The 23375-nt window shown below is 33.0% G+C and overlaps 2 protein-coding genes across 2 annotated transcripts; both read right to left on the bottom strand.

The window, feature by feature from the left end:
* Positions 1–7697: 7697 nt before the first annotated feature.
* On the bottom strand, positions 7698–15737 carry LOC111703388 (uncharacterized). The gene is made up of 6 exons (XM_023475316.1): positions 15684–15737; positions 12945–13117; positions 11817–11952; positions 8995–9093; positions 8702–8805; positions 7698–8372 (listed from the first exon to the last, which is right to left on the bottom strand). Exons 1-6 carry the CDS (start codon positions 15702–15704, stop codon positions 8297–8299), a joined length of 609 nt encoding a protein of 202 aa, XP_023331084.1. The 5' UTR covers positions 15705–15737; the 3' UTR covers positions 7698–8296.
* Positions 15738–18899: 3162 nt separating this feature from the next.
* LOC111703390 (uncharacterized) lies at positions 18900–21666 on the bottom strand. Its single transcript, XM_023475318.1, has 4 exons — positions 21535–21666; positions 20879–20958; positions 20394–20468; positions 18900–19493 (listed from the first exon to the last, which is right to left on the bottom strand). The coding sequence occupies exons 1-4, from the start codon at positions 21622–21624 to the stop codon at positions 19418–19420; spliced, it is 321 nt and encodes a 106-aa protein (XP_023331086.1). The 5' UTR covers positions 21625–21666; the 3' UTR covers positions 18900–19417.
* Positions 21667–23375: the final 1709 nt, after the last annotated feature.

Below are 23375 nucleotides of genomic sequence, written 5' to 3'. Positions count from 1 at the left end.
TCAAACAACAGGGAATTATCATATAATGCAATTTATAGAAATAGATTTATGTTATTGCATTATTCGTATTCCAATGAACCTTAAAGTAAAGGTGAGTAAGGTTGTTCTTTGTTGTTCAATGTGGGTTCATAAAAGGTGAGATAAGATAGGGTTTGATCCAGGGGGCGGGCATAACTCTCCTAATTTTGCCTGGCTAGGTTTATACTGTACAGTGAAATTTGTCGAAAAATGTTTCCTTATGACTGAGTTGGTATTCTAAAGGTGAGGTAAGATAGGGTTTGTTCTTTGTAGTCCAATGTGGGTTAACTAAAGGTAAGGTAAGATAGGGTTTGTTCTTTGTAGTCCAATGTGGATTAAGTAAGGTGAGGTAAGATAGGGTTTGTTCTTTGTAGTCAAATGTGGGTTAAGTAAGGTGAGGTAAGATAAGGTGTTGTTCTTTGTAGTCCAATATAGGTTAACTAAAGGTGAGTAAGATAAGGGTTGGTATTTGTACTCCAACGTGGGTTAACTAAAGGTGAGTAAGTAAGGTGTTGTTTGTAGTCCAATGTGGTTTTTTTTATCCTATCATTAATCCTATTTATCCTATCATTAACATCTATCCTATTTATCCTATCATTAATCCTATTTATCCTATCATTAACATCCATCCTATTTATCCTATCATTCCAATCCATCCTATTTATCCTATCATTAACATCCATCCTATCCATCCTATCGATATCCATCGTATACCCTATTCATCCTTTCCATCCTATTTCTCCTATCCCTCCTATCCCTCCTATCCCTCTTATCCCTCCTATCCATTCTATCAATCCTATTCGTCCTATCTATCCTATCCCTCCTATCCATCCTATTCGTCCTATCTATCCTATCCATCCTATTCGTTCTATCTATCCTATCCATCCAATTTCCCTAACTGTAATCTGGAGGAACTACGATAAATCTTATTTATCCTTATTCCAGAATAATTTAGTATCAATAGTAAATTAGGAAAGTGGCGAAGAAAAAGTAAAAAAATATTTAAAATGGATTGCAGAGTGTAGAGTGCAGAGTGCAGAGTGCAGAGTGCAGAGTGCAGAGTGCAGACCTAATCTGAAAGAACCCTAGATTTAAGATTAGGCAATGGCATTTTCGATTCACCTTCTTTTGCATTTATGCAGCAGAAAGGAATATTGTCAGAATTCGACACTTTTTTTTAAAGAAAGACGAAAGAGAAAGAAAAAAAAACGAATAAGAAAAAATGAAAACAAAGATGAAAAAGAAAACCAATATGAAAGAAAGAGTACGAACAGGAAATAAATCAAAGAAAAAATAAAGGAAAAACGAATATGAAGTAAAGAAAACGAAAATGAAGTAAAGAAAACGATAATGAAATAAGAAAAGGAAAATGAAACAAATAAAAGGAAAAGAAAAGCAATAAAACGAAAAGGAAAGAATAAAACGAATCAGAAAAAAAGAGAACAGAAATCAATGAAAGGAAAAAAACGAAAATAAAAAAACGAATAGGATAGAAAGAAAACTAAAAAAAGAAAATGAAAATGAAAGAAAAAATAACAATGAAGTTGCGTCCTAGATTTTCAAATCGCAGAATGAAAAGATTTTGTGACAACAACGAGAAAAGATTGGTCACATTTTTAAAATATATAAAGAATAAAGATAGCATTGAGAAAAGTTTATTATTTAAGAAATGTTTAAATTTTTATCTGTCTCAAAAATATCTCCCATGACATTTTTTAAAAGTTTAATGGGTTTTCAATAGTATTTGACGTTTTTTTCTTTTGTTTTGAGGGTGTCAATGAAAATTCATATCATTTATCTTAAAGCTTTCAGTATTTTGACACTGACTGCTATGCCATGATATTGTAACTCATAAATGCGCAAAAAAAAAGATTCAAGTGCAGCTTGATACTTTTGCAACTTTGCATTGAAAAAATTCTCATTCTAAATTTTTCAAAATTAAAAACATGAAAAAAAATCCTCGATTATTCGATTATTTCTAAGATTAGTTTATTTCATCCTTGTGTGAGAATATTCTCAAACTGCTTTAGACAAATCTAACTTTTATAAAAGTTAGTATATCCCCCTACTAGAAAGAATACCCCCCCCCTTTTTTTTGAAGTAAATTCCCCCTATCCAGGCTTCCCCCCCTGGCAAGTATAAACCANTCCATAGTATCCTATCCTAGCATCCACAATCCATAGTATCCTATCCTAGCATCCACAATCCATAGTATCCTATCCTAGCATCCACAATCCATAGTATCCTATCCTAGCATCCACAATCCATAGTATCCTATCCTAGCATCCACAATCCATAGTATCCTATCCTAGCATCCACAATCCATAGTATCCTATCCTAGCATCCACAATCCATAGTATCCTATCCTAGCATCCACAATCCATAGTATCCTATCCTAGCATCCACAATCCATAGTATCCTATCCTAGCATCCACAATCCATAGTATCCTATCCTAGCATCCACAATCCATAGTATCCTATCCTAGCATCCACAATCCATAGTATCCTATCCTAGCATCCACAATCCATAGTATCCTATCCTAGCATCCACAATCCATAGTATCCTATCCTAGCATCCACAATCCATAGTATCCTATCCTAGCATCCACAATCCATAGTATCCTATCCTAGCATCCACAATCCATAGTATCCTATCCTAGCATCCACAATCCATAGTATCCTATCCTAGCATCCACAATCCATAGTATCCTATCCTAGCATCCACAATCCATAGTATCCTATCCTAGCATCCACAATCCATAGTATCCTATCCTAGCATCCACAATCCATATTATTCTCTTTGAGGATTTAATTTTATCTTGAGATGATATTTATATATTTACTTGCTAATGAATATCATACTCAAGAACTAACTGTTTCAAGTATTAACTAATGAATTTGACTTTCTTTCAAAAGTTGCGACACTTTAATTAAATTCTTAATTGCGATGCATATTAATCTAATTATGACAAGATAATGACAATAAAGTAGTTCTACTCTCTTAGATAAAGTAATTATATAGATGGGTCATGTTTAATTGTGCAGTGTACTTCATAGGAAATTTTACAGTACAGTACATATTACATAGGCTCAACAAGGGGACATTAACTATATCATGTTCTCCTTTGGGTTTCAGATCCAGATAAAATTGAATCAAGAAGATGAATAACGTAATTTTGCGGATTTTTTTAACCAAACATACAAAAATTCATGTAAAATTTAACTAATCCATGACTTTAGTATCGCATAAAGTTTAGATCGTTCTGAGGAACAGAACCATCGTTTATCAGTAGAAAAGACCCAGGTGTATTCCTAATTCGAAAAATTTGGGTATTATCCATTTTTTCGAATAGTTCTGCTGAAACTGAATTTAATTAATTGGAGAGGTTGTTCAACTAGCCGGTTCAAATCCTGAATCACCAATTCAAGTCCTCATGAATTTTTAGCTTTGAATCGGTTATTCAGAAATAGAACCATCTCGCATGGTTATTGTAACTTAAAGGAATCGAAAGATCTCCAGGAAAATATTAGATGAGAATTTTGTCCATTACTTCTTTAAGACTACAGCTAAAAACAAGTTCTTTTATAGTTCTAAAATGTACCGAGAAATAGAGCGGTAAAAACCAAAACCCAACGCTTTGCGACACTTCCAAATCGACCAGCTGTTTTGAAAATTGATGCAGCAGTTCAAAGCAGGCTGAATCTCTGTGTAGTAAATAGTTCCGCGACATAGCTCAAATTCATTGAATTCGGTCCCTGGGATTCCGAAATTTTGACCCCCCCCCCTCCCCCTGCTTTATAGAAACTAATATTACATTATCTCTGAACCTGATGATGTGAATGTAGAAGTTACAAAGAAGTTATTTTCCAACTTATTCCATTATGTATGAACATTCAATGTTATACCGAAGAACGCCGTTTTCTGTGGAGTACATTGTTTTTGTTGGTGGGGGAAGGGGGTGTAAGGGTTTATACCATCGGTAGTTAGGGGGGGAAGGGGGTATAGGGGGTTACACCATTGGTAGTTAGGGGATGGGGGAAACTGGAGGAGGAGAGGATATAAACTATTAGATATTAATTCTTGAAATTGTATAAGGTCTAAATGAGGACTTTATGTAAATATAAAACACGAGCCGAGATATTTCACATTTAACTAATATCATGGAAACCTTTTAAAGGGACTGTAAACGTTATTCAAGTGACCCTCCATTTATAGAGTGATATGTCCGATTCACAACTAACCCTTAATAGTTGTGTATGATCAAGAATGAATGAAAATCTCAATCTCAATTGTTATCACTCTCCACCTAACTCTACTATTTCTTCTGTCAGTATACTCTAAATTACTGCAGAACGCACCGAAACCTTAGTTGAGGGTGTGATCTTTCTCTAAACAGAGTGACTTGCGAATTTCTTTCTATACAGAAACAATGGAGGGAATTGTGAGATTTGAACCCTTTAAGTTAAAAAAAACGACAATACTATTTGAAATGACAAGGACAGTCCCTTTAGTTCTCCAAAACAAAAATATAAACATCGAAAAAGGTTTAACCGACCTGGCTCAATTTGTGTTCGGGGTCTAGCATTGTGAAATAAGTAATAAATAAGATAAATTTACTCCACGGTAAAATTGACCCAAGCAGTGCGGTGTACTGATTTATAAGCACACTTAGTTTAACTAATTCGAGGCCGAATTTGAAGAATTTGAGCCGCGGCTTAAATTTGAGACGCGGATCAAATATGGAATTGGTTCCACTTAAAATTGTAAATATTTCAAGATTTAAGCCGGCACTCAATTGAAACCAGTTTTTTGGCAGGTTTGAGACGCGACTCAAATCGATAAAATTCGGACTTCGGTTATTTAACAGTTTCCAGCTCAGGTTACAACTAAAAGGATATTATTATTCTAAGAAAAATGACAAATTATGATAATCATTTATATATTAAACCGTGTAGCTGGAGCGGGAAATAATACCTTTTGTATATTTTTTCTATATTTAATTCTGTAAGAAAGGAGGGGGAAGGGGTACTTAAAAAATATACGTGGCCATTTTCAATATTTCAGCTGCATGTTTCAAAGAAAGTATAAGGTTTTCCATTTTTTCCTTGTTTTTTCCTTCAGAGTTTGTGCATTACGAATTATGATCTTCTTTTATAAAGAGTTGTTTCGAAAGTTAAAATTCGGTGTTTTCAAATTTAGGATTTTGAAATGTTTTTTTTAAATCTTAGTTTATGTTCCAATAAACAAAAGATTGTCGAAACATCAAGGGTGTACATTGCAAAGATATAGGGATTAAAATTTGAGTTTGTAGCAAAGACTCAATTCTTTTAGTTATTATCTAAATGATTGATTGATTGGTTGATTGATTGATTAACTGATTAGCTAAGCAAAGTTTGTGGCAGGATAAAGTTTGAGCAAAAACTTTATTTCAACATTTTAAATAAAACATTCGATCCGAGGGGAAATATTCAATATATACAGAATAAGAGAAGAGAAAAGGGGATGGGGGGGGTAATAGAAAGGGCAAAGATGGGGAGGGGGGAAGTATAGGAGGAAAGATGGGGAAGGGGGGAAGTATATGAGGAAAGTTGGGGAAGGGGGGAAGTATAGGAGAAAAGAAAAAAGGACGGTAGGTGTAAAGGAAAGGAGAGAAAAGAAAAGAATGAGGAGTAAGGAAAAGATGCATGGGGGAAACGGGGATTGAGGAAAGTGAAGGGGACTCAACAGGTTGGAGGGGAAATGGGGGGAAGTAATGGGATGAAGGGATTGAGAACGGGGAGGGGGGTTGTAAAGTTAGGTTGCATCTGTTGTATTTCTAACAGAATAAATTTACTCCTCAATATTTTGTTTGAAACATAAATTATATTCTGGATTTTAAATTGAAATTATTATCAATAGTTTACAGAAGCGTAGCTGAATATAGGAGGATAATACAAATTGATAAAGAAAAGCTTTAAACTAGAAAATTACTAAATAAAATCGAAATTCAGAACTTTTCGCGCCCCTCTTTTAAGCGCTCAGACTGATTTTAGATTTCTATCCAAATTTAGGCCTTTTTACTCTATTTTATCGTTCTTTAAACTCAAAACAGATTTGTCTCTTCACTTTATTTGATTATTTTGATATTTGAAACTTATATTCACGTATATTTTACTTTCAAAAACCCTTAACTTAACTTAAAATTCAATTTATCTAAGGTCAGAATTTAAGTTATTTATTGTCTTCCTTTCTATATCATTGTACAAGGAGCAAAAATCTAAACTTGATTTGTAAACAAAAGCAAACTATAAAAACTATCTTCCATGCTAAAATATAATAAATTTATCTATATATATCTATATATCTATATATCTATCTAACTCGCATACAAAACCCATATTCTTCAAGCTAAATTTCTTGCCTCTGCTAATCTAATTTTACATCAAAAACTAATTTTATGTTTTCTTATGATAGAAATATATTGATAATATGTAATTTAGGACTATTTTCTACAAAACTTTAAACNAAAACTAGTTACCAACTGTCATGTTTCGTGGGACACCCTGTATGTAATTTAGGACTGTTTTCTACAAAACTTTGAACTCGAAATATATTGATAATATGTAATTTAGGACTGTTTTCTACAAAACTTTGAACTAGAAATGTTGAAATTAAACTGTTTGAATCTAAAATTATTTTTCATAAATCAATGAAAATTAATAAATAAATTAATGAAAACAAATAAATTAATAAATTAATGAAAGACTATTGTGTAGCGTTTAAACTCTAGCATATATGAAGATACATCATTTATTCAACCTAATTTTAAGCTTGAATTTTATTTGATACCCATTTTTTCCTGTATTATAAATAGGGCAATTGGCACGTTTAAACTTTTTCTCGCAATTTCGTTAAGGATTAGTTCCAACCGTTCAGAGATAATTTTAGGTAGCTCCGTTAGTTTTAAAGGTAAGATCGGAACTTACGATCTTTGTTAACGGTATTTTCCATTGTTTTTAAAGTTACCGGTAACGATCTCAATTTTATTAACGGCGTTAACGTTTTTGTCTTCAATTAATGGCATTAGCCGTTCAGGAACGGTCTTGTTTGTAATATTAATCGCGTTAACGGGCTGCCAAAGAAATTTCCAAACGACATTTAAAACATTAAAATATTTAGAACATTTTTTTTCACGTAATTTTAGCAGAAAAAAAGAACGAACGTACTTTCGTTTTCGTTTTCAACCGTTAATTTTTTTCTTCATAGACGGCTATTCTGTTTTGTTAACAATCTAAAAATTGACGAGTTTTGCCGTTTTTTAACGGATTTTTAGTTAATTTTCGAAAACTTCGTTAACGAAAATTATATTGTTATCATGAAGAAAAAAAGACCGTAATCAGATGATTATCCCTTGTGTGATCTCTTCCAATCCTAATCGTATGCACTGTACAATGTACTTACATCAACTAAAAAAGAAAAACGAATGTCTTTTTTTTTTTGTAAAAACAATGTTGCCACGATTTAAATCTCCTTAAAAATAAAGGGTTTTTTGTTCCTAAATTATTTTATACACCATACTCCCAGAGGAACAATCGTACAAGCTATAGTTAACCCCCGGTGTGTTTATAAGGTTAATTTACAGTCATAAAACTGTCTTTTTATATCATTTAAATGATTTATTAAGAAAAATGATATCAAATAATCATTATTGCACCGTCGTTATTCAATAATAAATACAAATTTGAAAATAATAAATTTTCAGCAAAAACACAGGGTCAAGGACTGTCTGATTCAGCCTCTGGGACTGGAACTGAATATTGCTTGGACTGTCTATTTCTGTGACTGGAATGTCTATTTCTGTGACTGGAACTGTCTATTTCTGTGACTGAAACTGTCTATTTCTGTGACTGGAATGTCTATTTCTGGGACTGGAATGTCTATTTCTGTGACTGGAATGTCTATTACTGTGACTGGAACTGTCTATTTCTGTGACTGAAACTGTCTATTTCTGGGACTGAAATGTTTACTTCTGGGACTGGAATGTTTACTTTTGGGACTGAAAATGTCTATTTCTGGGACTGGAATGTTTACTTCTGGGACTGGACTGTCTATTTCTGGGACTGGAATGTTTACTTCTGGGACTTGAATGTTTACTTTTGGGACTGAAAATGTCTACTTCTGTGACTGGAATGTATATTTCTGTGACTGGAATGTCTATTTCTGTGACTGGAATGTCTATTTCTGTGACTGGAATATCTATTTCTGTGACTGGAATGTCTATTTCTGTGACTGGAATGTCTATTTCTGTGACTGGAACTGGAAGTTAAATCCTTCAGGGAATCTGTCTAGCTTGATCTGACCAGGGGGGAAAAATCTGAAATAAAATTAGATCTAAGTGACCCTTCATTTTCAGAGAGGCTTGCCCGATTTACAACGATAGCCTTTTAACCTTTAGTTGAACAATATCGTCTTATTTAATGTTCTTAATTCTCACAATTTCCTACATTGTTTCTCCAAAATGCGGAATTAAAAATCGACAACGTAAAAAATTTCTATTAATTAAAATCATGAATTGCAAGAAGAACAATATGAATTACAAAAACAACAAGAACAAAAATAACAACAAGAACAACAAGTGCAACAAGAACAAGAACAAGAATAAAAAGAACAACACGAAGAATAACAAGAACTCTGTCTGCCTACCTGTGAACAGGTTCTTCAGTAGTTCCACCAAGAACAAGAGGAGCAGGTGTTGTAAAAGTTCTCTGAGCAAGATGACCGGCTAGGTCACCAGCTAACAGGAACTCCTAGATAATATATAATAATAATAATAATAATAATAATAATAACATTAACGAACCTGTCTATGTTTAGGATCATGAGGATTAATGAACCTGTCTATGTGTAGGATTATGAGGATTAACGAACCTGTCTATGTGTAGGATCATGAGGATTAACGAACCTGTCTATGTTTAGGATCATGAGGATTAACTAACCTGTCTATGTGTAGGATCATGAGGATTAACGAAGGGAGAATCAGGTTTAGCTTCATCATAATATTCATAATCATACTCTTTAAGCTCTCCATTCTCTCCCTAGAAGAATAATAATAATATAAAATAGTTAAATTTAATTTTGAGAAAAAAATTTTCCACGAACTTTTTGCACAGTATTTTTGCATAACCTTTTTACAAATTTTTAGATGCATTAATAAATAGATAAAGAGAAGATACTTTTTGCACAGTAGTTTTCATAACCTTTTTACAGATATTTAGATGAATGAATAAATAGATAATGAGTAGTATTAGCTCTGTATAATTTATATAATTTAAATACTACAGTCATAAGGAGAAAGACCCGGAATTAATTTACAATTAATCAGACGACTTTACAATCGTCTTTGATGTTTGAAACAGTTTACGGCATTCGTCTAATTTTACAAATATGATTGATGAAACGATGTCGATAATCACATACGCTCTGTCCCATATCATATTAGATTATCTCCAATCTTTAACGCCAAAATACGCATAAAATACTCGAAAAATACAGCATTTTCTGCAAAAACAATTTTCTAATAGCCTTATTAAATTTGTCAATTTTTCTGATTTGTCCCCCAAATCGTTTTCAGACCCATTGACGCAGTCAAATTTGATGTGGGACACCCTGTAGTAGCGCTAGTCCCTCCATTTCCAAAATGTGGTCTGCCATATTTGTAGATTGACACCTGAATGCCGTAAAATATTTTAAAGATAAAAGACTATTGTAAATTCGTCTGATTAATTGTAAATTAATTCCGGGTCTTTCTGGCTATGACTGTAGTCTTATTGTTTTATCTTCACTTTTAAACTTAAGAATGAAGTTAAAAATGTCAAAAGTCAAAAATGTAACCGATAAAAAACATTTCCAAACATTTCCAAACATTTCCAAACATTGCCAAACATTGCCAAACATTTCCAAACATTGCCAAACATTGCCAAGCATTTCCAAACTATTTCCAAACATTGCCAAACATTGCCAAACATTGCCAAACATTGCCAAACATTGCCAAATATTGCCAAACATTGCCAAACATTTCCAAACATTTCTCGTTCTGGAAACCTCCCAAACTTATATTTGTCGTCAAACCTGCCTGGCCTCCGATCCCCTGCCCTCCCCTTTTCTTGTCCTGTCCTACCCTCATATCCTGTCCTGTCCTCTCTTCTATACCTGTCCTGTACTACTCTCTATATCTGTCCTCTCCTGTCCTATTCTTCCCTCCTGTCTTGTCCTAACAACCCGTAGGATCTGTCCTGCCTTTTCCTGTCCTGTCTTGTCCTGGCATGTCTTGTCTTAGCATGTCTTGTCCTGTCCTGTCTTGTCCTGGCATGTCTTGTCTTAGCATGTCTTGTCCTGGCATATCCTGTCCTGGCATGTCTTGTCCTGGCATGTCTTGTCCTGGCATATCTTGTCCTGGCATGTCTTGTCCTGACATATCTTTTCCTGGCATGTCTTGTCCTGGCATATCTTGTCCTGGCATGTCTTGTCCTGGCATATCTTGTCCTGGCATATCTTGTCCTATATTGTCTTTTCCTAACAACCACCCTGTCCTCCCTCCCTCATATCCTGTTATATCCACCCTCATGTCTTGTCCTGTCCTCCGCTCCCCGTCCTGTCCTCGCTCCTCCCTCTTCCTGTCTTGTCCTGTTCTCCGCTCCCCCTTTCTATAATTATCTAATTCTACAATCCTTCATAAATAAGTGATAACAAATTATAAAGAAAATTTCCTCGTTACAAAATCCAATATTTCAAACATGAGATCCGGACTTTTGTGTGGATATCCAATTTGGACAGTTTAAAAATTTAGGATCATTGCTTTTCCCTAGGGTGTAACCATCACGAGATTAATCCATTATAATTAAATCAAATAAATCCATAGATCTTTATAACATGGAGATCTGATTCTGAGTTCTGACTCCTGATGGTGTAAACTTTTTTTCATACTTGATCCAAATCCAGAATTTATAGTTTAAAATATCGACACCTCGTTGAAAAGATATTATGACGAAAAATTATGATTTGAGGCGAGTTATCTCTACAGACTATGGTCAATTTCAATTCGAACCGGACGGACCCCTTGTACCCAAAGTGAATAAATACTAAAGTGGAACAGACTAAGGAAACGACGACAGGTTGGGCCATAAGGTTTTATTTGGTTTGGAAATAATTTCATGAAAAGATTTCGTTTGGAAAGTAAAGACTAGAAAAAATAGACTAAAGACCCATGTAAATGTCGTCTTCAGATAGAACTTCGAAATTTTCACGATTTAAAATCAAAATTTTTTGTACGTTTCTATGTAGTTTATATGTAAATACTATTTAGTCGCTTAATCAATTCATTGATTTTGCCTGGCACTTCTAATTCTAAAGAAATTTATCTTTAAAACTGATTAGTTTTGTTTCAAATCTCCCTCCATTTTANCCCGGCCTATCGTAGGCCATTTTACTGTACCCGGCTTATCCTAGGCCATTTTACTGTATTCGGCCTATCGTAGGCCATTTTACTGTACCCGGCCTATCATAGGCCATTTTACTGTACCCGGCCTATCGTAGGCCATTTTACTGTACCCGGCTTATCCTAGGCCATTTTACTGTATTCGGCCTATCGTAGGCCATTTTACTGTACCCAGCCTATCGTAGGCCATTTTACTGTACTCGGCCTATCGTAGGCCATTTTACTGTATCCTGCCTATCGTAGGCCATTTTACTGTACCCGGCCTATCGTAGCCCATCTTGACCTGCCCCAACTAGCTTAGTTTAGTGTTTAATCAGATCCTACCATGACAGCAGCAGCTGATGTTTGTCCTCCGCTTGGAATATGATCTCCCTCTAGGATCCTAAACCCATCTACTCCTGCACTATACTTTACAGTATAGGTCTTTCCATCATCTCCTATATAGCTGTACTGACCAATCCTAGAAAATAACAATATCTTTAAAAGAATAGGTATTTCCATCATCTCCTATATAGCTGTACTGACCGATCCTATAATACAACAACATATGAATTTAGCATACCGTCCCGGTTTGCCCTATATAGTCTGTGATTGTACTGTACAGCTGGTAAAAAGCGGCCCGGTACGTGAAATGAACCGGAGCTTGAAGTGATACTAAAAAGCTATAAGAAAAAGTGTTTCAAAATATAAGAACATTTCTTATTTTAGCACCAAAATATTCTGTTTTGAATGATTCTGATAAAAATACGATTTAAACAATAAGTTGATTACGGACTTTTAAGGGACAAGTATTAATAAATTTTTGTTTAATAATTTCTTCAGAGCTTCACTAATAGAAAACTGACGCTATCTAATCCATTGTTCTGGCCGTAAAAAGACGCAACTCTAAAAAAAGAAAAGGATATCGTCCATTTAGGAAACTGTTCCATATTGTATGACGTTTATTTTAATCTGTCTTTGTAAAATAACAGTGTTCTTACAATAACTGTTTCTTTCTTTAACTGCAAATAGAAATGAGCTCTGAGCTGAAAATTTTAGAATTATGGATATCGAGATCAATGCTTGATCTCCTCTTTTTCTTGATCTCCAGATTAAATAATGCTTGTTCTCCTCTTGTTATTAATATCCAGATTAATTAAGCGATCGGGATTAAGGATATCCCATTCTAAAGTTTTCAGCTCTGAGCATAATGCAGTGAGGAGAAAACAAGAATCCAGTGTTACCCAATTCTTACAGAAAGATTAATAAGTCAAACGGCCCTCGATCAATTACGATATGACATGTAATTGTACTTCATGTACCAATGGATGCAGCCTAGATCTGCTGTATAAAACGTGGTGGAATTATTAAAGATTGGGTTCACCAGAAGGGGAATGTTCGATTAAATGTGCATACGATTACATTAAGCTGATAAATCCTCGCACCGGTTCTAATAATAAAATAATATCTGACCTGTTATTATTTCCCTGTGATTCCTCCTTGAACACGTGACCATCCTCCTGCGCAAATGCAGAGCCAAATTTTCCATCTCCTGAGTTGAAGCGCTGTTCCTGCAGTATCTTAGCTAAACTTGAATCACCCTGGAACTGAGGGCCAGCCAGGCAGCTGTAAGCCAACAAACCAACCTGGATATTTATACCGTGAGAACCAAAAAAACTCTAGAATAGGAAGACGACTTCCAGACTCTATTTATTGCTTTAAATAGTCCAATGAACATGTGACATAGCAATTGCGGCGTGATCACAGACAGGTTTCATTGCACAAGTAATTAAATAAGACACAAGCAAAACTATTTGCTTTGGAACAATATCAAATACATTTGACCATTGCTTTAATGTCGTCTTCCTATTCCACAGTTTTTTGGTTCTCATTGTAAAGGTTAGATTTGACTATGAGAAATTGAAAATTCACAAATCATAATTTTCTAATCTCTAATCAAAACTTCTCCTTTCGAAGAGCTATTGTAATATAGAGTTATACTGCTGCGTCAAATCAAAACTCGAGGAGCTACGAGATCACAAAGCTGTGCAAATATTGTCGTATAAATTTGACCATGTATTACATTTTACGTTCACAAATCTCTGGAATATTTCCTTAATCCCTATTTTTCTTTGGACTGCCTGAAAATGTGAATAATGTTCTGTATGTTTGTTGATGTTTGGTTGATACTAATATACGTAGTACAATCTCAACTCTCTGTGTAAACAAAATCCTCTCGAGGCAGTAAACAAACATTCATTATTAATATGCGTAATATTGTGATTACTCCACCAATACTGTTTGCATAAACCTAGGGCGAACCATACTAAATTGCAATGCGATATTTCAAAGTTTGAATACAGGGTGTCCCACGAAACATGACAGTTGGTGAATAGTTTAGAATGTCTTCTTCCAGAATTTGTTAAGTTGTTTGATATCAATTAGACAATAATACAAATATTGCGTGGGAGTCATGTTCTAGTAAAATTGGTTTCAAAGTAAGATATGTTTCAGAAAAAGATTATTTAACGAAATAAACTGCAAAAAGTCTTTAAAATCTAATAAAGTATATGAAAGACGACTTTCATAACTCTTTACCAACTGTCATGTTTCGTGGGACACCCTGTACTCGTTTTTTAAAATCCAAATTACCATTTATTGACTTAAATTTAGGGCATAGAATATCACTTTAAAAATCTAAGGTTTGATTATATTTAAAAATTAGTTTTTGTTATTTAGACTTTAAAAGGACTTGAGAATGTTAAACATAAAAAATATGAGTTTGTGATGAAACATGTTTGTATTTTTTTCGTGTTTAAACAAATAAGGAACAGGGCTGTCAGATTGTCTTTATCCTTCACTTGTGACTAAATTGAAATCTAAATTCTTGAAATGTTTAAATTGTTTTCTAAAAGCTGACAAGATCAAGCTGTTTGAAGAAAACTACATTTATTGCTTTTAAAATCTACAATAACAGGATCAAATGTGAAATAAAACTTGTTAAAACGTTTTCTACTCACAGTGGGAGAGGGTTTTGATTTGATTGCTTCAAACAGAGCCGACGAATGTCTAGTGTGCTGCTTTTAGTTTAAAAGGACTGCTGCTTATAGTTTAAAATGGACTGCTGCTTATAGTTTAAAGGGACTGCTGCTTTTAGTTTAAAGGGACTACTGCTTTTAGTTTAAAGGGACTGCTGCTTTTAGTTTAAAGAGACTCCTGCTTTTAGTTTAAAGCGGAACTAAAATAGAAAAAACACGATTTTCTAAAGAGGAATAAGAGGGTAACCTTGAAATACGTTTACGATCCATTTAAAATGTGCTGTATTTTTTTTTTGGCAGAATTTGTCCCGTTATAGTATGTTTCACCTCAGAGTATTAAAGGGGGTTGACTAAGACATAAACAGGTTTCCTACTTTACTTTAAGTGTAATATTTAACCTTTGACCAGAACAAGACAGGCTAGATTCTAGAAATGGATTTAGTTAATCTTAGGGTATTTGAAAAGTGTATCAGCGGTTGACAGATAATCTGCGTTGCCGTAAACACCCCCCCCCTCTCCTTGCCTTTGCTGGAACATTAAATGTTTTTTTGTAAAACCGGTAACAGTCCCGAAATATAAAATTTTAGTTTCAAAACTGATGGAAGTCTAGTCTCTGATATCTGTAGGAAGTTTAGAACCTGATCAATTATTCATTGAAGATACTGGACATTTTTTTTTCTTCTTTGTTTTAAAATGTAAACAAAAAGAACATGTTCACAATTTAAATAGAAGATGGGCGCGAAGCGCCCTAAAAGCCTAGTATATATACAAATTTGGCTTGTCTGTCTGTTTGGGTGTCTGTTTTTTTGTTTATATCCAATAAACGTCAAAACGGCTAAACGATCAGGCCCAAATTTTGTGTGGGACATCACGTGACTACAAGGAAGGTTTATGAATGATAAAAATTTTAAAAATGTGTTTTAAATGTTTTTAATTTTGTAAAAAAAAATAAATTCTTGAAAATTCGCGAATTCTTTTTAAAAGATCCGCAAAATTTTTTTCTTCTTTGTTTTAAAATGTAAACAAAAAGAACATGTTCACAATTCAAATAGATGGGCGCGAAGCGCCTAAAACCCTAGTTTATTTATTTTTCTTATCCATGCAATTGCAATTGTGGTCTAAATATTTCAAGAGTTTGAAATGATTACATTTTACAGTTATTTGTTAAACTCACAGTTAGGATGTGTTTAATCATATTGTTCTGGGTAGGTCTTGGAGTAGAGAGGGGGGAGAACTAACCTTTCAAACCCTACTCCACGTCCTTTTATACATAGACAAGGAAACCTGTATACTGTATAGTCTGCAATACATGCAGCTAGGGGCATTTCTTCGCTTACAAGACAGATACAGATTACAATGATCTGACATGAGAGCTAGGTTGGTCTTTTGCTCTGTGTCGCTAAAAGGAACTGTAAGCGAACGTTCATTCAAAGATGGGATGATGCCCAATTCACGACGGTACCATTAAAAGGGTTTTTTGATCAAGAGTATAATGAATTTAATATAAATGGTTACAATTTTTGAAAAGTGAAAACTAGTTATTTTCAATTGTGGTTTCTTATAAAAAAGTGACTTGCGCATCTGTAGGAAAACGTGTAGGATTTATCACAAATCACAAAAAAAACATTTTCAAGCTACGACAATGTTTTTCACATCGTGGATCATGGATCAATAAAGGTATCAAGGGTACCGTTGTGGCCACCTTTGACTGGGGGGTCACTCGAAAGTATGCTTACAGCCTACTCCTACTCCTACTCCTACTCCTACTCCTACTCCTACTCCTACTCCTACTCCTACTCCTACTCCTACTCCTACTCCTTCTCCTTCTCCTACTCCTAATCCTACTCCTACTCCTACTCCAATGTTAGCGGCCAATATTAAAGTTTTGAATAAAGAAATAGTTTAAACTTCTATTTGTATAGTTCTAATTCTAAAAATAGAAAGAAGATTCAAACTTTTAAAAAGTTTTCTCCACGCTATATGTTCAAACTTTACTTTCCTGGAAGTAAGAAAAGGCACAAAAAAACCCGCGTATTCATTTTGACATCCAGAGTCCGTTTAATGAATAATTGAGCCGCGTCTCAATTCCGCCAAAAACCGGTTTATTTTACAATATTTTCTCCTAGGAATACTAGAACTAGAATTATGTTTATTTTACAATTTCTTTTAAGAATACTAGAACTAGAAATATTTATTTTACAATATTTTTCCTAAAATAATAGAATTATAGAAATGTTTAATTAATGTTAATGTTTAATGCTTCTAAATTGTTTCAATATTATGGTTTTATTGACTCAATAATGCTTTTTGATACAAATAATATTTTGAACTATTCTTTTGCTCGGTTTAAAACAACTCTTTATGAATGAAGTTTTATTCAACAAAGAAAGAAAAATGTCTTGCACGGCCATTTATCTTGAATAAAACATGGAAAACTTGAATTAAGGATGCATTTTGCACCCCGGCCCAGTGCTAGAATTCAATGTAAAAGTCTGTGAGTCTTAAGAAACTGAGTTTTTGTCACAAACTCAAATTTTCTAATCCCTGTTTCTTTGAAACCTGATGGTGTAAACCTTTGATAATTCAAACTTAGGCTTTTTGGTCTAATAGAATTCATAGTTATCAAAGATGTACACAACCGACCACCTTATTAATTAATTAATCAAGTCACTTTATGTACCCGTTGTAGACGTGGTTTAATGACCCTTTCTACAAACCTAGGTACGTCATCAAGTTTAAGATAATTTATTACTTTAATTCATCATCTTGTAGTTTTCTCCCAGCTGTTCGTAATGTTCAAAACACCTGGAAAAATACATGGAACACTACTCTCTAAATACTTAACCATTTAGGGGGGAAACAACTAATTCTAAATTCATTGAGATCATATAATGATAGAGAAAACACTGCTCTGTACAGATTTATAGAGATCATATCATTTTAGAGGAAATACACCTTTTCATAGATTCATAGAGATCATATCATTAGGGAGGAAATACACCTTTTCATAGATTCATAGAGATCATATCATTATAGAGAAAACACTTCACCTAGATTCATAGAGATCATATCATTATAGAGAAAACACTTCTGTATAGATTCATAGAGATCATATCATTATAAAGAAAACACAATTCTTTATAGATTCATAGAGATCATATCGTTATTGAGAAAACACAACTTTCTAGAGATTCATAGAGATCATTATAAAGGAAAACAACTCTTTACAGACTTATAGAAATTTATCTATTTATTAAACACATAACTTTTTTATTTCACAGAGGGTTTATTATTATTATAAAGGAAACACAAATCGTAAAGATTTATTCATAAATTCATATTTTAAACGAAACAAAATTTTGCGGATTTCGCGTTGTTAAATTTCCAAAAATTAGATAAAATGAAAAATATTAAAAGATTGAATTTTTATGAATTTATCTAATGTATATTAAATATTCACCCATGATGGGTTAAATTCCAATAAAACTTAGATTTGAAAGACTACTGTTAGACGCAAGTTATGTTTTTAAATAAACATGGGAGTGCAGTGACGAATTCGATATCGTCTATCTACAGTTTGATGTCCCCACTGTACATATTTTTTAGGTTAATGTTTCCACGAAAATGTAAAATATTGTTTTGGACATTGGTCGGCTTTGATATCAATACAATGAAGACGACTTTTATAAGTTCTATTTTCTCACACGCTTTTTTTAAGTAAAACAAACAGAAGCTTTTTAATTTACAGCCTATCTTTGCTTTCATGTTAATGTTATGTTAATGTTTTCACTTAAAAGGTTCCATTACTCTGTCCAACTTAATATAGAACGCTCAGTGAACCACAAATTTTCTATTTTGAAGACGACATTTAAAAATAGAATTCATTGAAATGTTGAAAACATGTCTGCAGATACTGTTTTGGAACATAATACAATGATGATTTTAAATCTTTCAATGAATTATTTAAGAAAAAAAAATTGAATAAATGTCGATATATTGTTTTTAAAAAGTGTGTGGTAGTGACTAGTGAGGGTAGTGGGAAGTTAAAAGAAAAATTATTAATTGAATGTTGAAATATTGGTTTTAAAAAGTGTATAGTAGTGAGGGTAGTGGGAAGTTTAAGAAAAAATAATTAAATAAATGTTGAAATATTGTTTTTAAAAAGTGTATAGTAGTGAGGGTAGTGGGAAGTTTAAGAAAAAATAATTAATCAATTAATTTAAAAAGAATAATTATTAGTTAAATGTTGATATATTAGTTTTAAAAAGTGTATAGTAGTGAGGGTAGTGGAAAAATTAAAGGAAAAATTATTCATTAAATATTGTTTTTAAAAAGTGTGTGGTAGTGAGGGTAGATGGACAGTTTAAGAAAAAATAATTGATATACTTGCAAAAGTACAATAATTTTTTATTGTAAATCCTTGGTAACAATTTTTCAGAAGATATATACGTGGTTTATCTACAAAGGATGAAATTGTAATGACGACCTGCAACTTTTTTAATTCTGAAAATTTGAAAATTTGAAAATTAAATGACTTGGTGATTTAAGCAACAAATTTAAAGCTACAGGGCACCATCAAAATCAGGAAATAAGCTGATAAAATTCCGTACAGTCGTCTCTGCTCTTTGTAGGTAACCCTGCAGCGTACTTTAAAAACACCTTTTAGATTAAAGCTTTAGTTTTGTTAATAATTTGACGGGTTAAAAGTTTGTTTTAGACCCTTACTATTCAGGGTTATTCACAAAAAATAAGACTTTAATAACAACCTTGAACTTGTGAAACATAGCAATCAACAGATTACATTTGGTATTCTGTCTTGAAGAAAGTTTTAATACGGAAATATTTGTCATATTTCAGTTGCATGAGCATTAGCAAAAATTTATTTTCTATTTTTATGCATAAATGTATTTATAGACACCATTGTGATGACTGAAGAGGAACTGGATAACAGGGTTGATCTTCATATATCATCTTCAAGCCTCCCCTGCAACATACAATAATTGATCTTCATATATTATCTTCAACACTCCCCTGCAATATACAATAATTGATCTTCATATATCATCTTCTACACTCCCTTGCAACATAGAATAATTGATCTTTATATATCATCTTCAACACTCCCCTACAACATAGAATAATTGATCTTCATATATCATCTTCAACCCTCCCCTGCAACATAAAATAATTGATCTTCATATATCATCTTCAACCCTCCCCTGCAACATACAATAATTGATCTTCATATATCATCTTCAAGCCTCCCCTGCATCATACAATAATTGATCTTCATATATCATTTTCAACCCTCCCCTGCAACATACAATAATTGATCTTCATATATCATCTTCAACCCTCCCCTGCAACATACAATAATTGATCTTCATATATCATCTTCAACCCTCCCCTGCAACATACAATAATTGATCTTCATATATCATCTTCAACCCTCCCCTGCAACATACAATAATTGATCTTCATATATCATCTTCAAGCCTCCCCTGCAACATACAATAATTGATCTTCATATATCATTTTCAACCCTCCCCTGCAATATGCAATAATTGATCTTCATATATCATCTTCAACACTTCCCTGCAATATTCAGTAATTGGTAAATTGATTTATTTTTTATCGACTTATTGATTGATGGATTGACTTCTACTTTTTTTTAACTACATTTTGAATGTTTGGTTTATTGGTGTATTAAGCAATTATTTGATTTATCAAGATATTATTTAATTGATTAATTGGTTAAAGGATTAGGTAATTCTTTGATTTATCAAGGTTTTATAAAATTACTTAATTGGTTGATTGATTAAGAAATTGTTTGATTTATCTATATTATTTAATTGATTAATTGATTGATTGATCTTCTATTTACCTAAAGACAATAAACCCCTGTTCTACTAGACTAGGTCCAATGTTGGTGCAGATTACTGTATCTGCTCTGTTCCCTCTAATCTCAACATAATATCAACTTAGGCTCAGAGTTGGGAATAGAATGATTAATTGGTCAACCTGTAAACAGGTTTAAAAGGGTGAACCAATAAGCATGGGAATTTCAAAACTCGACGTTTAAATTACCAACGCTTTTCATTTTTTATTGGGAAACTTGTAAAATTCATTTAAATTTTAATCTAATTTACTGAGTTACTCATAAAAGATGAGACTGTATAGTGAAGACCTGAAACTCTTTAAACGTTATATTTGGTTTGGTTTTCAGCCTTAAATATTGTATAATTTGGCAAAGAAAGACAGGATACATAGAACTTAAGTTTTATACTTTATGGGTAGCCCTGTATTGGTATTTAAAGTTGTTTATTTAATGAGAAAGGAAATTAAAAACCTAAAAGTTATCATTTCTCCCTTATTGTTGAAGTTGACTGGAACTGTAGATTGTTATGCTCAAATCTCAAACTTTCTTCTTCAAGTACACTTACAGCATCCTGATAGTACATAATATATAGAGTACATACTGCTCAAGTACACTTACAGCATCCTGATAATACATAATATATAGAGTACAAACTGCTCAAGTACACATACAGCAACCTGATAATACATATTGTAGAGTACATACTGCTCAAGTACACTTACAGCATCCTGATAATACAAAATTCAGAATACACTGCTTAAGTACACTGACAGTATCCTGATAATACATGATTTTAAGTACACAATGCTCAATACACTTACAGCATCCTGATAATACATATTTAAGAGTACACAATTTTCAAGTACGCTTGTCACTTAAACCATCCTGCTGCACAATGCTCAGCATATATTGCATTGCATTGCGCAAAGTTCACAGAACAAATTACCCAAAATGTAATAATTACCATTATAGTATGGTATTGCACTTGCAGTAGTGTACATTTTAAATAGAACTCAGAACAAAAAAAAGCCTAAAGCGTTTTACAGAGTACAAAGTGAATAGCACAAAGTACATTTTTACAAGATATTTAGTTGAACATTTTCTGATTCAATTAAAAAAATCTAAAATGTTTTAGTATTAGCCTCACCTTAATCTTATGATTCAAGCCAGTTTCATAATCGAATAGGTTCATATCGAAGAGAATCTCCCCGCCCAGCTCTAGCTCCAATCTATCCATGGTGGCCTGGACCAGGTCCTCGTCCAGACTGTCAGAGATGGACTCCTAAATATTCAAGGTTTAAAGTCTGTTTCCGACCAATTATTTTTTTTCAATCGTTCAAAAAATATTTTCTATCCATTTCGTTCATATGTTGTTGAACGATTGTTCAGTAAAATTGTTCTTTCAATAAAGAAACTGTCGTTTTTTCAAAAGTTTGTTTGACAAAATTGTTTATTCAGTAAAAAAAAACAATCGTTTTTTCAAGTTCTTTCAAAAGATTTTAAACCAGTTGTTTTTTTCGTTTGATTTAAAAAAATTGTTTTTCCCTTTCTCATAAATGACACCATCGTTCTATAAAAATGTCGTTCGATCACCAAAACGATGCCCGCCTATATGCAAGCAGATATTGAAAAGAAATGTTCAAAAAATACACAATACACACCTGGAACCAAAGACCAGATGGATGAAATGCTATGGTTGCTTCTCCCTCAATAGTAATCTCTGATTGCATGACGTTTGACATCTGACCTCGAGATCTCATCTCCCTGGTAGGACGGGACCACGAGTACAGACGTTTCCTACAATTTAATAAATTTAAAGGGACTGTGAGCGTAATTACAAGTAACCCTCCATGAAAAGATGATAAAGTTGAATTATAGACCAAAACATGTTTGATTTCAAATAGAAGAAACCGAATGCTGCTCACTCTGGTTAGTCCAAGTTAAGACAGTCATGTTAAGAAATTTGAAGGGACTGTTAACGTCATTTCAAGTGATTCTTGAATTAGAGGTCCATATCCGATTCACAAACCAGACCCGTTGAGCATTCAGAAATACATGATAAAGATACAATTAGTTTTCTTTCTAAAAACTATTAATTTTTAAGTACGGGTTTTCTGTAGCATCATGGCTTGTGAAAAAATTGACTATATATATATCTAATTATCTTTCTTTTTAAGATGGAGAAGATTGTTACTCAGTTAAAGATTTAAAGGGAGTTGTTGTAAACTCTTAAAATTATCTCTTTCGTGCTATTCATGAATTAAATAAATCTTCTTTGCTGTTTTGAATCCAAAACCCCATGACTTAGATTCCAGTGACATTTTTTTCAGTTGTTTTTTCCAAAAACTTTTCTCCTGAATTTCTAGCAAAAGTGATATTAATAGTTAAGAAACAGTATTTGTATATCTGAAATATCAGAGCTGAAAACTTTAGAATGAGATATCCTTAATTCTGATTACTTAATCTGAGTATCTGAGTACACACTTTTGATTTTCTTCTTAAACCGTTCTTTCTTGGATATTGTATAGAGACAAAAATAAAACCCGGATTTTTTAATTTAGAGAGTCCCTCCCGTTTCTGTATATAATCTTAAATTGCGCGCAAAATTTCAATTTTATCGGCTTCATATACGCGACTCTGATTGGTTGAATTTTATATACTTTTCAAGATACAAGTACAAGATTAGGTTAGTCTCGATATTATGAAAACGAGAGGATCAAGCAATCATCTCAAAGTGCACCATTCTAAAGTTTTCAGCTGAGGTTCAGTATTTATATAAACGTATGTAAATATAGTATTTTGAAGGAAGGATTTATTTAAAACAAGTTTTAACACGTTTATCATTTCCATCATACTAGTTTATCATTTCCATCCTACACGTTTATCATTTCCATCCTACACGTTTATCATTTTCATCCTACACGTTTATCATTTTCATCCTACACGTTTATCATTTCCATCCTACACGCTTATCATTTTCATCCTACA

This window comes from Eurytemora carolleeae, unplaced genomic scaffold, assembly GCF_000591075.1.
Source record: "Eurytemora carolleeae unplaced genomic scaffold, Eaff_2.0 scaffold539, whole genome shotgun sequence".
Taxonomy (NCBI): Eukaryota; Metazoa; Arthropoda; class Copepoda; order Calanoida; family Temoridae; genus Eurytemora; species Eurytemora carolleeae.
The sequence above is the reverse complement of the archived record's forward strand: the minus strand, read 5'-3'. Positions and strand labels throughout refer to the sequence as shown.

Excerpts from the sequence above, each read along its gene's own strand:
- LOC111703388 (XM_023475316.1), bottom strand. The coding sequence starts at position 15,704 with ATGATTAAACACATCCTAACT. Across the intron at positions 11,953-12,944 it reads TCACAGGGAAATAATAACAG|GATTGGTCAGTACAGCTATA; the intron begins GTCAGATATTAT and ends GTTATTTTCTAG. Across the intron at positions 8,806-8,994 it reads ATGATCCTACACATAGACAG|GAGTTCCTGTTAGCTGGTGA; the intron begins GTTAGTTAATCC and ends TATATTATCTAG.
- LOC111703390 (XM_023475318.1), bottom strand. The coding sequence starts at position 21,624 with ATGGATAGATTGGAGCTAGAGCTGGGCGGGGAGATTCTCTTCGATATG. Across the intron at positions 20,959-21,534 it reads GCTTGAATCATAAGATTAAG|GATGCTGTAAGTGTACTTGA; the intron begins GTGAGGCTAATA and ends ATGTACTATCAG. Across the intron at positions 20,469-20,878 it reads CAGTCAACTTCAACAATAAG|AGGGAACAGAGCAGATACAG; the intron begins GGAGAAATGATA and ends TGTTGAGATTAG.